At 45.0% G+C, this 21,621-nt stretch overlaps 1 protein-coding gene across 3 annotated transcripts in view; it reads left to right on the plus strand.

Annotated features, from left to right (window-relative positions):
- Positions 1-3,729: 3,729 nt before the first annotated feature.
- TTYH3 (tweety family member 3) overlaps positions 3,730-21,621 on the plus strand; it is a 73,118-nt gene continuing 55,226 nt past the window's right edge. For 2 of the 3 annotated variants that reach the window (XM_085074544.1, XM_085074546.1), the window contains exon 1: positions 3,730-3,977. In XM_085074544.1, coding sequence (XP_084930670.1) covers positions 3,855-3,977 — 123 coding nt within the window. In that variant the 5' untranslated portion in view covers positions 3,730-3,854. The remainder of the gene's footprint in view (positions 3,978-21,621) is intronic. The other variant, XM_085074547.1, reaches the window with a different exon arrangement.

Below are 21,621 nucleotides of genomic sequence, written 5' to 3' on the forward strand. Positions count from 1 at the left end.
GACTGAAAATGAGAGAATTAAGCTTTTCTTATTTTCTTTGAGGTGGCTGAAAGCTTTTTATGCTGGCCCTGCTAGTGGCTTTTTTTTTTTTTTTTTTTGTAAACCTGAAAGTCCCTGGGAGGATGTCAAAGTCAAGTCTTGAAGACCCAAATGTATGTTCCTGCCTGCAGATGCCTCCACTCAGGGGAAATCCTCCAAGCTGGGAAGAGAAGTCGGCTGGGAAGATCCCTGGCAACGTGGCTTTGCTGGGAAGAGCGGAGGCTGCAGACTGAGCTGTCATGGAGGGGGCAGCGATGTCTGGGGGAGGCTGGAGAGCAGCCCTGGCTTTGTTATTTCCTTTGACTTTGAGCAGAAAATTACAGAGGAAACCCTGGGAGGAGAGGAAGGGTAATTTTAATGGAGGCACAGTTTAGCTCAGCGGGAAGGAGGCACTGCTGGATGTAAGGGCAGAGTTTATGGAGCGGCAGAGTCAGAGGTGTGGCCTGACAGTGGCAGCTGAGCGCCGAGGCACGGTTGTCTCGCTGACCTCCCCCTGACCGTCCGTAATTTAGTCCCAGTCTCAAGAGGGCAACTCATCCATCCGCTGGCACTTGCCGTGCAAACTTGCTTTTTTTAAAAAAAGAAAAAAAAATCTGTATTGTATTGTTGGCTAAAACCTTTTGTAGCACATATTAGGTTTGACAGTCAGGGGAAGACTCCTTGCTCCACAGTATATTAAAAGCTGAATTATTTAATTTCATAGTGAATCAGAAAAGCCAAGGGTAGGAGATTGCTGTTTTAAAAGGTGCTCTCATTGCCAGTACCACTTCAGCGGTAGGGATGTCTGGAATCAGAAGCTTGTGAAGAGTGAGAAATGATGCATTTCTCTGAGGGCTTCTGCTGACTGCCTGGTGGTCTCCAGAGGATGGAGGACAGCACTAGGTGCCTTATTTTGGAGATTTACACCAGTCGTTTCATCTCTGCTGTCTTTAATGTAGTACATTTCTCATTTGCCTATTTTGTCCAGTGATTCTTTAGCAAAGCCACTGTCAGAGCAAGTTAGCAAACACTAATACAGCCCTTTGGGTTACTTTTCAGCAGGATTAGCAGTGAACAAGCTGACATTTGCAGTTTGCTTTGCCTGACTGTAGAACTGCTTTCCATGCAAGGGTGATTTACTGTTAGATTTTATTCCTGGGATGTCACGACAGTGTCTTGTTTGTTCATGTTGCTTTGGCAAAACAGAGTGTACCTATTTGTGTGGGAGGGGAAAAAAGGCTGCTATAATCTAAACAAGAGCCTCAATTACTGACTTGTCGTCGTGTAATCAAGAATTACCTGAATAGGATCAAATGAGAGATGCTAGATATCCAAGAATTGCAGATATTTCTTTGTGATGTGGTACAATGATCTGAAATGCCATGGAAAGTATGGCTAGTGCTGGATCCTGTGGTTTGTCTCTTAGTCCTCATTTGCTGAATCCATTCTGCTCTTCATTTTCCCATATCATTATAAATAATTGTGGGGGAGAAACGAAAACTGTTGATGCCTCTGTTTCTCTGTAATCCCCAGTCCTCATTCTACTCTAATTTAATCCAGTTGTTTCAGCAGCAGGAGGCTGAGGGGAGGCATGCACACCAGCACTGCTAAGCTGCTCCCTTTCCCACTTACCCCTAGCCCCATACAGTGCCTCAAACACCTACCCCCATGGAACAGCATCCAGCTTTTCCTGTCATTTATTCCAAAACATTTTGTTGAGTTTCATGTATATCAGCCCCTTCAAACAAGATCTCAGTGCAGCATCCTGGCTGTGTCTGCTTCTATCCCATGTCCATCACTTGCTGACAGAGGTACTTGGACTTGCAGCCTGGTGGGGGTTTTGTGTCCATCCAGAAGCCTGTGGCTGCAGCCACATCTGCAGGACAGATTCCAGCCTTGAGCATTTTAGCACCAAATTGCATAAACTCTGTGTCAGAAGTGGCTTGTGCAGAGATCTCTTGCTCCCAGTGAGGTCTCTCTGCTCCTTGTCTTTGGGTTGTTGGAGCTGGAGGTGAAATATTTAGACCGTTGGCCCTTAAAATAGTTCCTTCTTTATCCTCTCTGGCACTGTGAAAAAAAATTAAAATAATAAGGAAGCAAATAAAATTGGCTGACATTCAGCTGTCTTCCTGCAGAAAAAGAAACCCTTTTCTTGGAGAAAGCTGAAGGGAGTTGAGGTCTTATATCTTGTACTCTTGTATATCTTGTACTTGTGCACACAGTGCGTGGCTCTGAACCCTCTGACGTGTTTCTTAATGCTATTTGTGAGTGATAAGATTTCTTTTTAGCTGTGTTGATAATACTCATATGAAAATCCTGTTCTAGTCAAAAGCTATTAAAGTTGATGTTATATTTCAGAACATCAGCAGAAATATGTTTATTTGCTCCTAATGGGTTAATGGAGCATTTTTGTTTTCCTTATTTATAAAATGCATCAGTAAGGACAAGGTAAAGTATGAAATCCTGGCTGCATTTGGGAAAAGGAATAAAATCATACTTGCAAAAGAGGTGTCTCCATAATATCTCCTGACCTGACACCATTCAGGAATAAACAACAGTTGGTGTTACCCTTTTTTTTTTTCCAGTGGGATGCACAGAACTCCAATATTTATTAAGTTTACATGAGCCATCACAGTTTCTAATTCTAAACAGATGAGAGTTTCTCCAGCCTGTGGGACCTGGAAAACACTTGCCTGAAATCTGTTACAGGACTGGATGGCCCTTTTTTCTTTTCCAGCTCCAAATGATGTTGAGTGGTATTTAAAAGAAAATGCTGTGAACAGTCAGCAGTGGGTGAGGTGAGCTGCAGCAGGGATGGAATGGGGAGACTGGGATGGAGAAACTGAAGGTCTGGGATATGGTCTGAACAGACTACGCAAGTTTAGGAATTCCTGCATTAATGCTGGGCCACACTGCATACTTACAGCAAGAATTATATTATTTGAATATGTTCCTTTTAAAAGAAAAGAGCAAATATTTTTATAAATCATTATAATGATATAAATAATTATTTTATATTTTTTCCCCTCATGCTGGCACACAGCGAGAGGTGTCTCCTAAATGTTCACCTGTGCTCCGATGCTGCCATTGTCATGGCAGAGCTAGATCGCATTCTGTCCCTATGAACTGTGAGCTCAGGAAGGGCAGACTTGCTGCCTCTGGATTTCAGGATGGGAATTGAGATGGACTCAAGAAGGACTAATAATAAGTGACTTTATGACTGCCTTTACCACTTGGTGTGGCCCAAATTTGCTTTACCGCACTGGGTTTTAGGCTAAGTCCAAAACGCACCTTTCCGCTGTTAGAACTGAAGGGCCGCGTGGGATTCATGGCAGCAGGACATTTGTAAGTTTCTGGGAGATGTGTCAGTAACAAACCCAACGCTGCAGGGCGCGTGGCGGGGACACCGGGCCTGGCAGCGACCACCGGGCCGGGGAGCCGTGGGGGGCTATGAAGGGCTGTGAGGGGCCGTGACGGGCTCTGGGGGGCCGTGAGGGGTGTGAGGCGCTGTGAGGGGCTCTGGGGGGCCATCAGGGGCCGTGAGGGGCTGTGAGGGGCTCCGGGGGGCCGTTAGGGGCTGTGAGGGGCTGTGAGGGGTGTGAGGCGCTGTGAGGGGCCGGGCCGGGGCGGGGCGGCGGCGGCGGCGCCAATGGGAGCGGGCGGGCGGTGCCGGGCGCTGGCGGCGGAGCCTCTCGGCGAACAAAGAGGGAGCGGGAGCGGGCGGAGGGACCGGGAGCGGGCGGGGGGACACCCGGCCATGCGGGGCCGGCGGCCGCGGCGCGGGTGAGGCGAGCGGCGCTCCATGGCCGGCGGGTCGGGGTGAGGCAGGCGCGGGCATGGCGGGCGTGAGCTACTCGCCGCCCTGGTGGGTGAGCCTGCTGCACCGCCTGCCGCACCTCAGCCTGCGCTGGGAGCTCACCGCCGCCGACTTCCGACCGCACGACGCCGAGTACCAGCAGGTGGGTCCGCGCGGGGGCTGTGTGTGCGGGGCTGAGCTGAGCACCCGCGGGCTGTGCGGGGAGCTCGGCCCGCCTGGGGCAGGAGCGGGAGGAGGGGTGTGCATGGTGCCGGGGGTGCACACCACACGGGTGGGTGTCCCTGGGTGCCGTGTGCCCCCTGCTCCGGAGGTGCGTGGCCGCCCCACGAGGGGCAGGTGTCCCCGCAGGGCCGGGCAGGCTCGGTGCGGAGTCTCGCTGCCTGGGCTGGGGCGGGAGGTCATCACCCTGAGCAGCAACCCCGAGCTGCCCCAGCCTGCCGGGAGCCCGAGTGCTTCTGGGGAGAAGGTGAAATTATAGACTCATAAAATCGTTAAGGTTGGAAAAGACCTCCAAGATCAGTAAGCTCAACCTTCGACCGAATACCGCCGTGCTCACTGAGCCACACCGCCAAGTGACCCATGGCAGAGCAGGAGCCAGCCCTGCAGGGTGCCCCGGCAGTGTCCCAGCGCTGCCCGGGGAAGGCACCGTCCCGGCCTGGAGCCCCTGGCCTGCCCACAGCCCGCCATCGGCCGTGACAGTCCTGTGCCGGCTCCGCTGACCATCCCCACTGATGCTGCCAGCCCCGCAGCGAGGCCAGCAGTGCCTTTCCAAAACCGGCTGCCTGCCTGCTGGAAAACAGATGACTTAATGCACGAGAGCGGCGTTAGCATCAAGTGCACAGGAGGATGCTCACAGAATACTTGTGTGCAGCTTCTTTTTTTCTTTTTTCTTTTTTTTTTTTTTTTTTTTTTTTTAATGCTGCTTAGCCTGTATCCTGTGCTTGGTTGGCTGGGCATGTAATTAAAATGATTGTGGAGTGAATCTGTGTGCTCCAACATCTGTGTTCTCTGCTGTCATCTTGGAACAGAGCTGCAGTGACTCTGCTGCCTCGTTTTGCCACGGTCTCTGGTTTTGAAAACACCATTTTGCTTTTCTGAACATACTTGCAGTGTCCTATATACACAGCCTGCTATCATGCACACAGGCATGAAGGCTAAGGCATCTAAGCAGTTCTTGTTCATCCTAGAAGTAGAAGGTATTAGAAATACTTTAGGAAGCAGTATGTTTTGGCTTTTTGTTCTAAACAGATGAGCAGATCTGAGGACTGAAGCTAGAGCAAAATGTGAGAGATGTATTTAAAGGGCCGTGGGTAGATACAAAGAAACATCTTTCTGCCATTAAATCAAAGGGACTTTTGAGTTAACTTTGTATTTTGAGGCTTCAATTTATTAATTTGTTTTAGTTCCCTTGGCTTAGCAGAGTTCAAGATGGCCACATGCAGATGTAACGCTGCACAGCAGCTGAACTGTATTTCCATGACCTCAGAGGGTAGCTGCCTTTAAAACAAGGGATATGCGATCCTGGAGATCAGAAGTTAAGAGTTCATTGAAAGATCTTCTTGGGAGCGTGTTATCCTGAAATAAGCACTCATTGACCTTTTGAATAGACAGCAGATGTACCAGTTCTCACTTAAATTGCTTAAAAGCATTCCTAGCAACAATCTGGGGTTGTGTTTGTTTGTCAGATAATTTTTCTACAGTAATCATATTCCCACTTAGATCCTTCTGCTGCTCTCCTCCTGTGTAGCTGCCTCCCCTCCCTTGATGATATTAAGGACTTCTTGCACAGCAGTCGATGGCCTTTTAAGTCTTAACATCAGCTCACAAGAAAATATCTTATCAAATCCAAACTCGAATGTCTGGATTACTGAGGCGTCTGTCGTCAAGAGAGTGATTTGAGCAGCAGCAGCTTTGCTGGTTTTGGGGTTGGTGAGGGGTAGCAAACAGGCTCCAGCAATGCAGCCTTGTGCTGTCAGTGTTGTGGTTATATAACCACACTGCTGTGGCTCTGCAAGTTGACTCTGGAGTTCGTAGCCATGTAGATTAATTCTAATGCAGTGAAATGGGGAAATTTAATCCAGGACTGGAAACTGCAATGCTCTCTTGTGCTTTAAATTGTTTTGTAGACTTTTTATTTTGAATTCTAGGGGTTTTTAAAATGAATTTGCACTTCTTGCTGTTTTCAGCCTGTGCTGGCATTGTTTTCCCTTATCTTTAGGAGCCTTTCATATTTAGCAGGTGAGATCATATGCATCCTCAAAATTAGGTGAGATCATGTACATCCTCAAAATGTGACCAGTCACATTTTAGTATCTGATTATTTTTCTTTACTTTGTAGGTCTCACTGGCACAAATTGTATTTTCATTTTCTATTCCATTAGTGATTGATACTCTGAGTTTTAAGTATGATGAGCTGTTAAACTACACACTGCATTTGATTTCCCATGGGCTTGAGGAAAGGTCAGTGGGGGATGCTATATGAAGTTTATGGGGACAGGTAAGGACAGAGTGTCCCTAGCTGTAGTAAGGAAGGATTACCTTTGCTAAACTCCGTGACTTCAGTTCATCAGGTAGCTGGACTGCTGTCATAAATAGCCATACAGCTGGGCTCAGTGTCCATTCCCATTCTGATGTGTTATGAGGAAGGAAGCAGTGTATCCTTTCTGATTCCTCACTGCTTCCACAGAAAAGGTTTCCTGACCCGTGACCAAGGGAAAGCATCACTTTCCTTATAAAACTTATTTTTAGTAACCTCTTAGTAAATACCCCCCTGTTTCTGGTACTAGTGTTTTGGTGATGGGCTTTGAAATTGGGCATCAACTGAACCTTCCACTTCAAGCAGAAGTGGAATGCAGTGGCTTGGATTTGTGTGTTGTCCTGTCACTTGTTGCAGTGCCACGTGCTGCTGCAGGTGAGGAGGCTGCTGACTGAAGAGGCTTTGCATCTCTACCTAGCAGGGATTAGTGTAATGCCAAACTGCTGTTCCACTGAAGCAGCAGGCAAGCGATTGTGCCCTGCAACCTCTCTGAAGGTGGGCACAAAAGCATGCACTGCCAGTCTTTGAAGTCTAGGTCTTTGTTAAGTCTTCTGGGACCCTGGCTGATGGGGAGTATCTGGCAGGATGTGGATCCAATGGCTGCTTCTGCTGTTCTGTCCCATGCAGTCCCTTGGCCAGAGCAGCAGGGACGCCCGCTGTGCACTGGGCTGTCTCAAGGCGGCTGTAGCCATTGTGTACCAACCTACTGGGGCTTCCTCCTTTTGTCTGATAGCCTGAGAAATACTTATGGCAGTGTTACCGCCAAGGGCTGAGATCAGTGCAGCTGCAGGTTTTGGCTGCATCCCTTCTTCACCTGAGTCGGGCTCTAAAATACTCTCTTTTGGTATTACTTTACTCTTTATCTTCTCCCACAGCATATCTTGTTGCATTAGGTTAGAACAGTGTGTGTGAGCGTGGAGGAGCAGAACAGATCCTCCCTCCTGGACTAGATTGTTAAAAAATGTATGTGTATCCTGATGTCCTTCACATGCTCTGCTGCTGCCACAACAAGCTGTGGACAGCAGTACAACCAGTTGTTTTCTTTTTCTGGAGGAATTGAGGTGAACCTCCATGTAGAATGAGCTGGGGTTGTGGTCCTTCTTCTGCAGGGGCTTGGCATGCTGGTGAGTCCTATCAGAGCTGCCTTCGTGTGCTGCTTGCAGGACTTGCTCCATAGTCCTCCCTACAGAGGATCTTATCAGACCGGTTCTTTTCCTAATCCTCCCATGAATCATTGGGGTTGAAAATATCTTGATATGAACAGCTTTGTTCTGGCTGTATTCTCATCTGAGTCATACTGCAGTGCTCTGCAAAGCCTTTTCATTGTGTAGTGAGTCACAAATTCTGGAGTGAAGGGAATGTAAAAATGGAGCAGAGCTCCTGTTTCTTCTGACAGCATCATGCTAATACCAGTTCTGGTCTCCCTGCCTTTTGCTGCTGATCAAATGATGATGATCTTACCAGTACTGTCCACTTACTTTCCAATTCAGTTGATTGGCCCAGTGAGATGGTCCTGAGACTGCTGTTGTCACTAGTTCAATTTATGTAGCAATGTAAGTACTTCTACTTGTGACTTAGCTGCATGGCATTCAATTCACTTTCTTTCTCAGGGTAGAGTTGGTTAAGAGCCTTGAGGTAGTGTGGAGGTCATGTGCTGGAAAGAAATAGAAAAGCTGAATAGCTTTGTAATACAGCACAACAGGTAATGGGATATCTGCTCCAGTCAGGCTGTTTGTGTACTGACAGAAAAGGAGACTACAACACTTCAGCTCCAGAGTCTGACTGTGGGCTGAGAAGTGCACTGTGAACAGTGAAGAAGAAAAGAGCCTGTAAAAGCTAGGCCATGGAACCCTTTGACTGGAGTTTCTGCTTTTTCTTCATTGCTGGAAAACAGCAATGTTGACACAAACCTGTGTAAACTCATAGGCTATGTGTGAGTCAGGGTAGAATAAAGAAAAATTCTCTGGCATCTTTGAAACTCTTCCCTTGCACCACTTCGTGCCTTCTCAGTAAGAGTCAGAACTGCAGATGCATGGTTAGTAGGTGTAATGGCAGCTGTATGTGCTTTGGAGAGTGACTGATGATTGATTCACACCAATTAAGATGCAGAATCGTGCTGAAGGAAGCATTGGTAAGAGCAGAAACATGCTCTAGTCCTTGGTTTTGAGATGGTCTTTTCAGTGTTGTCACCCACAAGTTTCCTATCATAGATCTCTCAGTACTCTTGTTGTTGTAATGTTCTTTTTCTCCCTCTGAGAAGGGGTCCAGCAGGGAAAGGTGCTGGGTAAGCCCAACGATGCTTCTCTTTCTTTGGCTTCAGACTCTAAGCCAAGGCATGTGTGTTTGAACCCACAGCCAAAGGTTTAGCAAGGAATCAATTCTGTCAGGTACTTTCTGGCTCTGTGAGGCTGTTTCCCTACACACAACAGCTAATGTCATCTTTGGAAGTATTTTTTGGCTGGAGAAACATGATGGAGCCCAAACTGCCAAAAAACTTGGATTATAGAGATTGTTTTAGAACTTCCTCTACTGTACTGGCATCTTATTTCAATTTTGAAACCTAGAGTCTTTCTGTAAATTAGAAACATGTGTATTAGTGAAGCTGGATGACGTGTTTGTGTCTAGTTGGCTCAAAGTCAGAGGGTAATGTGCCTTTCTTGAAGGGGTTGGACTGAAGGTTTCTTTCTTTCAAGAACAGATGGACCTCTTCCAAAGTCTGATCAGCTATCCTGCTGAAGCACTGGTGTGCTCATATTTCCAGTAAGGTTAAGTGACCCCCATTAGTAGAGTCCAATGTTTTCTGATGAAATTGAAGTTGCTTTTATTTTTTTAAGAACTGCTGGTAAATCCCCTCTTCCCTTTACTCATCAGTCTCAGCTGCATGAGTAACCATGCAGTAATGCCTCATATCAGCAAACTGGTGCTGTGCTCTGACTCTTCTGTGTTTGATCTGGAAGAGCCTTTGCTAGGGAGCTGCAACAAAATGAATAACCAAAAATGTAGAACCAAGACAATTTTTGATTGCTGATTTTTACCAAAGGTAGACATATGATGTTTTCTGTTGACCATACATTCAGTCATGCAGCAGCATATGGTAAGCAGAGAGAAAAAAGTCAACCTTTGCCAGCTTTCTGTCTTCAGCCTTGCTTTGTTTTGCTGACCCATGCTGTGCTGCTACATTTTCAGATGGTCTCCTGAGAACTGGCAGTTTCTGGAAACCCTGGCTGTAGTTTACCTTATTCTAGTCAAAAAAAGTAACTGTTCTAAATGTATGGTTTTAGCAGAGTACACAGGGGTAAAAGGTGTCTTGGAGAAATGTGAAACACCTTGTGGGGCATGGAGGAAAGGAGATGCAAGTGGGTATGCAAAGATGTAAACCATTCTTGCTTCCTCTGGGTTGGATCCTAAAAGTATTCATCCTTCACAGAGAAGATGCTGGTGCCCAGCCTGGTGAGCTTGCTAGTCTTAAAACACATTTATGCAGCATGTGGTGCTCTGAAGGAACCATGCTGGTCTTAGCTGGAAGAACAGAAGCAGAGTTTAAAACCCGTCTGGTTGTGGTGGCCAGCCACTGGCACCCTGGGGCTTCTGCGCCTACACAACATTTGTCTTCTTGAGAATCCTCCATTTTTTTCTACATGAGTGTAACACCATATGACTCCTGGTCTGCAAAACCTGATCCATAGCAGTCTGGAGAAAGGGATAAGCAAAATCACTTCAGTCTTACCATGTCTTGTCTCATTTTGTTCTTTTCCCCTCAATTCTTAATGCCTTTTTGAGCAGAGGAACATCTGTGGTCTCCAGGTTAACAAAGAGCCTTTGTTTAAATGTTGATCCAATAAAGCAAGCAGTGCTTAAAGCAGATGTTGGTGTGGATTTTTAGTGCTCCTTATTTTTCATTATTAGGGAAAGTGAGAAATTCTCACCCAGAAGAACATATCCCATTAGGCATGACTCTGGAGATTAAGGGTAGGAAGTCAGGTGCTTTCTCTGACTTAATCCCAAGGCTCTGGATGTGGATTAAGGAGCTGTGCCACAAGTCTTCTTGATCTCTTACTTGTATTTTGGGATTATATTTATTTTGGAACCTATAAACAAAGGAAAATACTGATTTTGCACCACTTCTGCTGCCCCCCCCACCCAGCACTTACTAATGGAAAGGGTGAAGTCCAGAGTCGATGATGTTTGTGTTGATAAGACTGTGCTGTGGCAGAGCTTGCCCGGTCACCTCAGTGTGACCCCTGTCAGGGGACACTCCTGTGCCTGTAAGGATAGGTGTGCTGATGGCCAAAGCTTCTCCTGAAGTCATTCTTTTATGGTCTTTGATGTCAAGTGAATTTGCTTGGGATACTGCAAGTAAGCAGTGAGTAAGGTGGTGCTCACTTGTAATTTTCTTGAGGTGGAGGGGAGTCAGCAACTCCTTTGCATTAACCTCTTGATGACTGTCAGTTTTCTTCTTGTTTCTGTTTTATCTTTCAGTAGTAAACTTTCCACCAGTTATGGTGAGATTTCCCATTCCCCTTGAGTGGGTAGGAGAACTTGGCTTGTTTTCAACTGAATGTGATTCCCATAGCTGGGGGAAGGGACGTGATGTCTGGGAATTTATTTGCTCTAAATTTCAGACGAGACTTGAGTAACTTTGGGATATATCAGGATTACCTTCTGTACTGAACTTCAATTCTCAGTTTTAAGACATGAATATGATTCAGAATACTCAGGGACTTATTGATATATGCTGGAGAGTTTTTATTACTATTAATAATAATAATATCCAAGCCCAGTAACCTTGCTCCTCTCTTGGCAAGGCTATCTATACTTTCTGGGTATGTCATCCTACCAGTTCTTTGTTTAGCTGACGACAATTATTAACAAGACAGATGAACTAAAATCAAGGAGGATTAAGTTCATGCAAGACTTCTAGTCCTGGGGATGCATTTGTGTGACAGTCTGAAAAAAGCAAAAAGTCATCACTGTTAGAGATTCTCCCCTTTCCTCCACTTCAAGGGGTGACTGATGTTGTGTTGCAGTGGTGAAAAACTAGGAATTGGTTCCATTTATTCTCAAACCAGCAATGATCTTGCTGCATAGTGAAAGGGTCTCCAGGTATCTAGTGAATAGTGGCTGTGAGGCAGAGCCATGCTGATGTTATTCATTTGGGTTTTTTTCATATTAGATAAACTAGGAAAGAGCAAAACACAGAGCACTTTCATGTTGCAAAGGCTTTCATTTCAAATTTATATTTTTTTTAGATTTCTTTGTAATGAGCCACTTATAGTTTTAGAGTCTCATCTTATTGTGAGCTTTAGGGTTTGGTAAGCTGCAAATGTGCACGTTTTTGCAAACTAGTCATTTGTGTTCTAAGGCTGCAAGGCTATTCTCTTGCAAGAAAAAAGAAAAGTAGGTTAGCGTGCAATCCATGGACGCAGCAGTTGGTGTAACTCGGTCATGATACTTGTGCCATTCCTTTCTCCAAGCACTGGGATATGAGACTAACATTTGCAATAAAATGTGTGCTTTCACATGCTTATCAGGTTGCTTGGTTCAGCAGATGTAATGTGTGCCAGCCCTCTTTTAAGTTATTATTTTAACAAATGAGCGGTTTTTGGTCAATGGTAAGAGCAGCATTGAAACCATCCAGGGAAAGAGCTGACACTCCCTTTCACCTTCACTTAAACTGGAGCTGCACCCTCAGATTGTGACTTTCTCGGTTGGTACTACATGCTTTTTCAGGCTGATATGGCTCAGAATGGTGCCACACGTGCATATGCATGAAAGCCCTTTGTAGTGTGAAATTAAGGATGAAAGATATTGCTAATCAGCCCTAACAATGCAGGACTTATTCCTGGACAAGGGGAAAAGGGAATGTGGGGAATGGATGTTTCACAAATGTATAACACATTCAGGCGCGTTGTTATGCCAGTGTTGGTGTCTGTGCATGGACACCCTTTTCAGGCTGTAAAATGCTGCTGTTCATGCAGGGAATTTAAACAAGCCTTCTATTCAACACTGAAATTCAAAATAACGCCAAAATCCAAATGGAGGCACTTCAGTTGCATAATAGTGTCTGTTACAAGGAGGCCTTGGTGCAGTAGATGATGTAATGCTCCTTAAGATAAGGCCCAAGCTGGGGTCAGGAAAAAGGGTGTCAGTGACAGAACCATTAAGGGTATTGCTAATGGTATCAAAGGTATCCATAGGGTGTTAATTAGCACACCTGAATAATTCCAAAGTTGATTGTGTTACAACTGTACATGTGGAAAAACTGCTTGGTGCTACCTGTTTTCTCTGATTATAATCGCTTTTTCCCTGGGGTGAGCTTTCTTGCAGTTCAACAGTGTGCTCAAGTTCCTGTTGCTGATAAAGTAGTAATTTTGAGACTTGCTATAGGAGCTAAGAATGCCTCAGTCTGCCAAAGGGATGCTTTCCATTGCTTGCTGAAATTTGTAGTGCTTCTCATTGGGGTTGTGCCTGTGGCTGTTACTGTTCCGACGCCTCTGGCAATTTGTTACTTTATTTCCTCTTAAATTTACATTTAGCATATACTTTCTTTAGTTTAGGAATAGTCTTTTGTTGCATCTTCACTGCAAATGCCTCCAGTCTGGTTTTGGACTGCCGTGGTCAGAGGGGTGACACAGGATTCCTGCCTTACCTATGGCCCACCCCATCCCCTTTCTCCCTGGTTTTACAGTATTCACTCCAGGAAATGCTGAGAAAGTCGGGAGTAATGGAATTCATGAAATTCAAGCTGTGCTTCAATGAAAACGTGTTTTCAATTTCTGCCTCCTTGGGAGCCTGAGACTGAACTGTAATTGTTGGCGCGGGGTGGGGGCTGGGGCCGGGATGAATGGAAGTGGCGGAGTCAGCGCTCTGCAGAGCCTCTCGCCGGCATCTCGCCGCTCTCGGCATTCAAAGGCTGGTGTGTGCTTTGTGGCAGCTTCAGGAAGCGTTTTTGTATTCAGCTGTCCAAAAAGCCCAGGCGTTTTCCTGCTGGGTTTGATCTGGCTGTCGGGGTCTGAATGACAGTGACATGTTGGAGAGGAACGTGATGGGGGGAGCATCAGCTGGGGGTGGTTTATCCCCCCTCTCTGCTCTTGATCCTGCTCACAGTGTCCTTTGAGTGTCCTGCTGCCGATTAAGGGTGAGAATTATAATGGTGACTCAAAAGCCTTTGGTAAAACTCATTAATTCATTCCTCCTTTAATTAGACACCCAGCCATGGGCTTATAATTATCAGAGCCCGGGAACGTTTGCAGCTGTAATAAGCTGTGCTGCATCAATTGCAGAAATCATGGATTTTTGGCAAATGCAGATATGGTGAGCTCTTCTTAGGTCTGGTTTTTGGCGAGGAACATGCAAGGGTATAGAAATGAAAGAAGCAGCTGAGTGTGTGTTGTGACTGACCTCTGGCTGAATCTTGCCTTGTGGTGTTGAACTGAGAGGAAAGGGTGGAGTTGTCCTGTTTATAAATATTTTCTTTCCTTGGGAGGTGTAATAATGTAACTTTCAAAGAGAGAAAAGAGGAAGGAGAATCTAATGAAAATATTGTCTGAATATGGAATATTGTCTTAAACCTTTATCACCTGAGGGAATTACACTTTTTGAATAAAGTGTAACAAGAGCCGTTGCAGGCATTGCGCACAGTGCCCATTTTGCTGTTTGGAAGTCAGGGAATAGCCAAGTGTTCTACAATGAAAAGTACTAGGTACTTTTTTTGAGTCTTCTGGGGGAAGAAAATCAATAGTGAACTTCTATTATTTTGTAATCTCTTCTTGTTTCTGAAATAGGAAGCAAATTAATTTTCAGAACTAATTTGTGTGGCTGAACCCCAGCAACAGATGACTGGGGTCTTCTGAGAGAAGCTTGTGCTACTTCTGGTACCTTTGAAATGCTCAGGGCTTTTTTCTCTTTTGCAGAGGAAGAACTAGAGGGAAGCTGAAAAGATTTTAGGGAAGGACTTGTTATTTCTACCCTATTGCATCTCTACTTGTAGTTCCAATCACTGTGAATGCCATGGTAGACCCTGAAAATATGATCTCCTTTTAGCATTGGACTGACAGGCTGTCAAGTGCAAGCAATCCAGAGAAAGGCACAGACCTAGGAAAAGGCTGGGAATGGAGATAGCTGGCTGCCACTGGACTTAGACAGATATGATTGAAGAGATAGGTTTCCTTTTTTGATCTTTTTCTTAGGGTTTTTAACTTGAGTAAGGTTAGAATGAACACTTTGGACTTGAAAAAATGGGAGCTATTGCACAAGAGTAGATCAGAGGTACTGCTAGGCAATGGCAAGTATTAATGTTCATGTTCCCTTAAGAGGGAAAGTGTTTCAATTGGAGTAGGTGGCAGGAAAAAATGGATCAGCTGTGTTTTGGGTCTTTTTCTGTCTAATTTAGTGGAAAGCACAGATAGTACATCCAGTGAGAATGGAACGATTTGTTTGACACTTCTGTAGCTAAACAGAAGTCTTCACTTCTGATGAGGGTGCTATTTTAAAACCACTGTACAACAATTTTTGTGTGCCTTTTTGTATTTCAGAATGTGGCTGCTGTCTTCTGTTTGTCCTTCCCATCCCCTCCCAACACAGTCTGAGTTATTGTTGGTTTATGAGACAGTAGTGCCTGGAATTTAGGTAGAACTGGGCTTCATCCCTGGCCTCTGAGGTCGAATATGTTGGATCCTCTGGCCTTTCCTTATATTTGTGTACATTTAAAATTCTTACAGGTTAAACAACAAACATTGGATCAACCGAGTAGACAAATTAGTGGGAGCAGCAAATTTACAAGGTTAAAATTGCCTTTCAGTCTCGTATGTACAACTTGGTAAATATCCTGGTGAGCTTCTTGGCTGGTCTTGGAGACCATGTTCTGGGGCATGTTTTGTATTCTAAGAGTGAACCTCTTCATCACTGCAGAGCTTGGCTTTTTTTGAGCTTTTTCAGCCTAACCTGCTGCAAACCAAAAACCTCTTCAAACACGAGATCTTCAGCATTTTAAATGCTTCAATATTAAATGGCAAACTGGAGTTGATGAATATAAAATACGTCAGGTGCTGTTGACAGAATTCTCCACGTGGACAAGCGGTGCTCTGGGATGTGCTTCCAAGGTCCTTGCGTTAGCAGGCGGCTCTTGGAGAAGCCGTGTGAATGATGGTGGATGCTGGGAGCGTTCTGCTGAGGTGTAAATAACAAGGTTGGACAGTTTATGCTGGCTCTGCTGTTTTTATTAGTGCAGCTTAGCTTTTGCCTCGGGTGATGTGGAGGTTGTGGGAGAAGGAGGAAAGGACAAGCTGTGAACTTGCCTCCTCTCCCAGTAGAGAATGATGAGAAGGTATGGGAATCTGGTTACCCTAATCCCCCCTTGGCATGTTAATTCTTCTTGTCTCTGTACTTGTATCTTATGTCTGAAATTCTTACTGCTTGCTGGGTCACGTGTGTCTCGCTGCAGTGCCCTTTCAACCTTTTTTGTGTGGATTTTGTTGCAGCTATTAAAATTCAGCTGGCTGCTATGGTATTTCATCGCTGTTAATTTTGTTCTCAAGAAAATGTTGCTCTGAGATATGGCTGCTCATCTTCTTCCTGTCCTAAATACATTTACTAGCTATTTGCCAGATATGACACCTTCTGCCTGTGACTGACCCACCTCTTAATGTCCTCTGTAGATCCAAGTTCATTTTTGTGGATAGATCTGGATCATCTGCTGATGGGAGGAGATGTACCTCTTGGACCACAGCAGTGACAAATACCATTGGTGAAATGCAGTTTTGCAGGTATAACTGATGGGCAGGACTTCCATCACTAAATTATTAGGTTTGGTTTACATGTGCTGGCTCCAGTAAAGGTGGTCTTGATTATGTGATGCAATAAATGAAATATAGGGTTCCTAAGAAAAGACCAGTTTCAAAGATAGTCTTTGAATGCTCATCAAGGTTCAAGTTCAAACCAGGCGTGTCTGTTTTTCTTTTCTCTGCCAAAGTGAAATTTGCTGCTTTGTCTGATGTAGTGAATGTTGAGCTTCCTTTCCAACATCTGTGCCTTCAGATGGGATTCACCAGCAGTTCAGTTCTTTACTTCCGACTCACAAACACATCCATCAGCACTTCTTTGAATAGTAAAGCTCATCCTACAGGGCTTTCATCCTTGAGGATGTGATCAACTAGGCTTTTATCCTTGGGTTGGGTTTGTGCTCAACTAGCCTTTGACATGCTGTTGCCTTCCAGCAAGTCACTGGTCATGTCTCCTGGGAAAACAGAGATCCTGGGTATTTCCTGTGTAGCTGCCCTCAGACCTTGGTCAGTGCATGGCCTTGGCCTTGTGCAGTGCCTATGGCTAACTGTGAGCAGGGCTGAGAGCTTCTGAAAACTGGTGTTGTCCTCAGCTTTATTCTCAGTGAGGAATATTTTTTTCCTGTTAAGAGCAGGACATGTGTGAAACAAACAGAACTGTAGCGCTGTTCTAACGCTGCACTAAGGAAGTACTACACGGTGAAAAGTTTGATGTTTACTGCAAGTTGTATATTCTTTTTGTAGTCAAAACATTAACTATACTGGGATAAGAATCTTGTTCTTGATGCACCTGTGGTTTGGCCTGTGTGGTTTTTTGTGTTCCAGTACAGTACTTCAGCTGATGTAGATGAGTGTGCTGATGGCTGGAACTGTGCTGTAGGTGAGGAGTTCACGTGTGTGCACATAGCATCACTTGGGGAAATGCTGCTGGCCACTGCATGTGACCATCAATGCTGCACTTGGGGTGCTGAACCTTACACAATCCTGGCTGTAAAGATCTAAAGCTCTTGCAGTGCTGCTGAGTGGGGTCTCAGTAGGTAGGAAAGTGTCTTGTGTGATTCCCAGCTGCTCACAAGGAATGAGGTCTTTAGGCTATTTTCGTTGCACTCTTTGCTGACATGTATTTGCCATCCAGGCAGCAGCCAGATAAACCCCCGAGCTTGTGCCCCTGGTAAAAGGCTTCCAAGTGGGGTTACACATTCCAGGCACGTCCACTGCCCTGCTCTGCTGGCTCAAGCTGAGTTAGTCATGCGTCTCACCAAGCGTGTCAGATCTGAGACGATCTGTCTCTCTTGCTTCTGCTCTCTAAATCTGTGTTCTATAAAAGACAGTAATCAACAAAAGGGCAGTCGGAGTTGTGGAGCCTGGTTATATGATCTTGTTACTTCTTGCACCCTGATCTTCAGAGATAGTGTTTTGAGTGCAGAAGTATTTTCAGGGGCCTGGGAAAGTGGCTGGGACTGTACTGTTCAGCTGTAGGGCACTATCTCAAATTAAATAGTGGCAGCCGGTGACAGAAAAATGAAAAAAGTGTCATTTTTTAGGAGAAAACCAAATGAAATCTTGATGCCATGCTATCCCTTATGGTCATATTCTGTGTCTGGAAGCTACTGCTAAAGCTCCTGGTCATTACATGTGGGATTGCACGATCATGTTTTTAAATGTATGCAAAAACCTGTTCATATTCCTTCCCTTACATGTTTCCCACCTGAGGGCATAGTCTAGTGACAATACAATCACTTCCATAGCAACCAGCATGTCATAAACAGGACATAAAGGATGGAGGCACAAAGAATTTAGGAAGGAAGTGCCCTCTCGTGTAAATACCATCATTACCATGGAGCAAAGCAGGGTAAACAGTGATGTGTGTGGCACCCAGGGGCTGTGTCACCAGACAGCAGGGGAGGAGGAAGGGCACAGATGCACGTGTGTGGTGTGTCCTTAAACTAATGCGACCAAGCCTTAAGGAGGAGAATCTGTGTCATTAGCAAGGCAAGATAAACCCTACAGAGAGCCTGTTACTGATCTCAAGGTGCAAGTGCACCAGGCTGCATTGTCTCAGCTAATGGCATTAAAACCCTGAAGGCACCAGGGACACATTCTAGCCATCTCTTGCCTTCCTTTTTTCCACTCCCCCATCTTGGACACTCCTACCCTCCAATCTGTAGAGGGTAAGGTTTGTCTTCTGTAAAGTACTGCATTTTTTTCCACTAATGCTGCTGTAGAGTTAAATTAAAATACTTTCTCAATACACATTCAAGCTTGTGCTTTCTTTTAGTACAAACTTGAGCTGTTTTATTGTCAAAGATGATGGGAAGAACCAGCAAAATCAAAAGCTTCTGTCTTTAGCTCCTTCTGCAGTGAAGACTAACAGTGTATTGTAATGTTTTTCCGCAGACCCATAAAGGAAAGAGAACTACTTTACTTGCACACAGTTACTGCCAGTGGTATTGTAGTTGGTTTTATGCTGCATAGATTTAAGTGAGAACAGTTACTGAGTGTTTTGTATGAGTGTTTGAGCAGCTGCTCTGCTCTACTTTGTTCTGCAGTTTATGCACCACTTGCTTTCATTCAATAAAAGGCAGCATGAAAACACGGGAGTTATTGCAGATATTTGGTCTGTGGCTTCAGGGTATCTTATCATGAGGCTGCTCAATAGTGAATTGCTCTCACTCTTCGCAGTGTTTGGGTGATGTAACAAATGATTCGATTGCTTCAGTCAGTCAAAAGTACTTCTTGGCTCTCTCCCAGAAGCTTTAACACCTGCTAAAAGGGTGAAGAACTCTGGGCAACTGCTGCCAGCCCTTAAGTGCTGTGAAAAGTCTCTTGTCAAAGATCCAGCTTTCTGTCCAGGTTGGGAGTCAAGATAATGTTCCCCACTAATCTAATGGGCTTGGTCAGAGTGGCTCTAACTCTGTATCGTTTCCCAAACTACATTTCGTAGTGATGGTGTTTTTAGAGAGCTGAGTTTGTGGAAAAGGACCCTGATCACTAGTAGTGATACAAAATTGCTGAGGAGGACATGACTCTCTTCTTTTTATTTTATTTTTACTGCTGATCCTGCAATTAGAGGAGTCTGACAGCCTCACCTGATTAGAGAATAAGCTTCAGTATGAGACACTGTGAGTCCTCCACTGGGGCAAACAGAGTTTTTTGTTTCTGATTAGGATGCTCACTGAAAATACATTCACAAATAAGGCTTAAAATACCTGTTTAGAAAGAATAGAAAGAAAAATTCCCTGTAGGGAAGGATGGATCTCAACTCTGCGATATTTCAAGTGCAAGTTGAATGTATGGTGTGACCTGGCTTAAAAATATGTATAAAACTACTCAAATGCAAAATGAGACACCTGGCTCCCTTTTGTGGCAGAGTTCATAGCTAGCCTGGGGGTTTTCTGCTTTACACACTGGTGAATCCCACTTTGTGTTAATGTTCCAAACAAGGCAAATTGCTCATCTGCACATGTAACAAGGTATTTGGTGCTTCAGAAAAGCTGCTTTCAAATGCAGAGTTAGCTGTGAAGGTAACTGTAGGTATTAGGGCTGAAGGTTGCTATAAAGCCAAGGAATGTAGTCAAGATAAGGTGGCTGAAGGTCCATCTAGCTGCAGCAGTGAACTGAAAGACACTGAAATAAAAGTAAACACAGCAGGCAATAGCAAATAAGTAACTAAGCACCAGTTCCTGGTGTAGATTTCATGAAAACATGTTTCAGGAACCACAACAGCAAGAAAAGGTGAGATTATGTATTTCTGCATTTGTTATTCTGAAACCTCTCACTGACAATGCTGATCTGGCACTAACAGCTGTTTTTAAGTAGCCTAATTTAATTTTTAAGTTTGTGTAAGGACTCCCTGCATGACTGATAAGGGCTATTTATGTCGTTGTTAGGGGAAGTGGCCAACCTTGGTGATGCTGCAAACATACAAAAGTAATTCTAAGATACCACAAGGCACGTGTTGAATGATAGCCAAAAGTCATAGCAACCAGGAGGGATTGCTCTTACCAGGAATGAACCATTGCTCAGCTATCAATGGCTGTGGCCTGAATGTTGTATGGCAAGCTGGATTAAATTGTTCTTCCCAAGAATTTTCAGGCCAGGACTCTCTCCTGATTTCATGTTACTTCAAAGAACTGCAGTAGATGAGTGCAGAATAGGAAGTGGAGGAGGCAGCTGGCTGTTGTCCATTGGATTTCTTCTTCCTCTGCTGGATCCCTCCTTGTACTTCCAGTTTGAATGTTGTGGGCTGTGTTTCTAACCTGAGATGTGAGGCTTAAAACAGCAGACTGAAGAGTCTGTGCTCCTGGGTTTTCATTCTGAAAGCTCCTGGGTTTTCATTCATCACTGTAACACAAAATCTGCCAGTCAGTAGTTGTGAACGTATTGGAGAAAACCTTCTAACCCACAAACCAGGCCCTTTTTCTAAGTCCCTCCCAGGGCCAAGTGAGGACCTGGTGAGCAGGAGCACTGGAGCCTGTTCTTAAGCAGGTGCTGGTGAATCCTCCTCTGGTGGCTGCTCTTGTGCAGATGCTGTGTCAGGGCTGTGTCCCTAGCAGCTCTTTTGGCTGAAGAAGCCTTTTCCTGTATAAAAAGGAGTCAGTGGGAAGAATAGCTCAGGATTACAGTGTAAGGGGACAGCTATCAGCCAATTTGGGATGTGAAAGAAAATGTACTTCCTCCTTCTACTTCTTTATAATTTTGTCCTCAGTCAGTCATGTTGCTGCCTCTCTGAAGGAAGGCTTCAGTGTGTTTAAGGCTTTCAAGGTCAAAGGCCCAGGACTGCTGTCTGGTGAGGCTGTCTGTTGGTGGGAGGATGTGATGCTTTCAAAATGCAGAACTGCAGTTGTGAGATGAATAGTCTTTTAGTGGGTGGAGAAATGGGGGAAGTCTCCATTATCAACAGCAAGTGTCCAAAGTGGCTTAACTTTCCCAGTGAAATACACAGAGAAAGATTGCAAAGGGTAAGTTTATCACAAGTAGGGAAATCAATTTGCAGTCGTTTCCTTCTATAAAAGGCACAAATTTTGCTTTTAGCTTGTGGGGCTCACTTTTTTCCTAGACAAAAGTTGGTGTTTAGTGCACTTCAGTGCCAGCATGTGAGTCGTGCAGGGAATGCTCCTCCCAGAACAGCACTCTCAGATGAAGGCATGTCAGGATGAAGGCTTTCCTCTCTGGTTATCAGCTGTGGCAGCAACGGGAGCTGCTTGCTGTGCTAACACTGGTACTCCAGGCTAGATTGGAGCAGCAATCCCACATAATGAAATCTGCTCAGTGGCTGTGTCCAAGTGACACATGGCTCAATGCAGAGGGCTGGGCTGGCACTTATTTACAAGGTGTGGGTCTGTGAAGCTCTAAGCAGCTAAAGCTTCCACAGGGCATGGGAACTTAGTGTTTCTAGCTCTCAAACTGATCCAAGTATTGATCTGCTGAGAGGTAGAAGCTTTGCAGTAATTTCTTCCCCAGATGTAGCT

Source organism: Lichenostomus cassidix, chromosome 14, assembly GCF_008360975.1.
Source record: "Lichenostomus cassidix isolate B80296 chromosome 14, HeHo_3.0, whole genome shotgun sequence".
In the NCBI taxonomy this organism is placed as follows: domain Eukaryota; kingdom Metazoa; phylum Chordata; class Aves; order Passeriformes; family Meliphagidae; genus Lichenostomus; species Lichenostomus cassidix.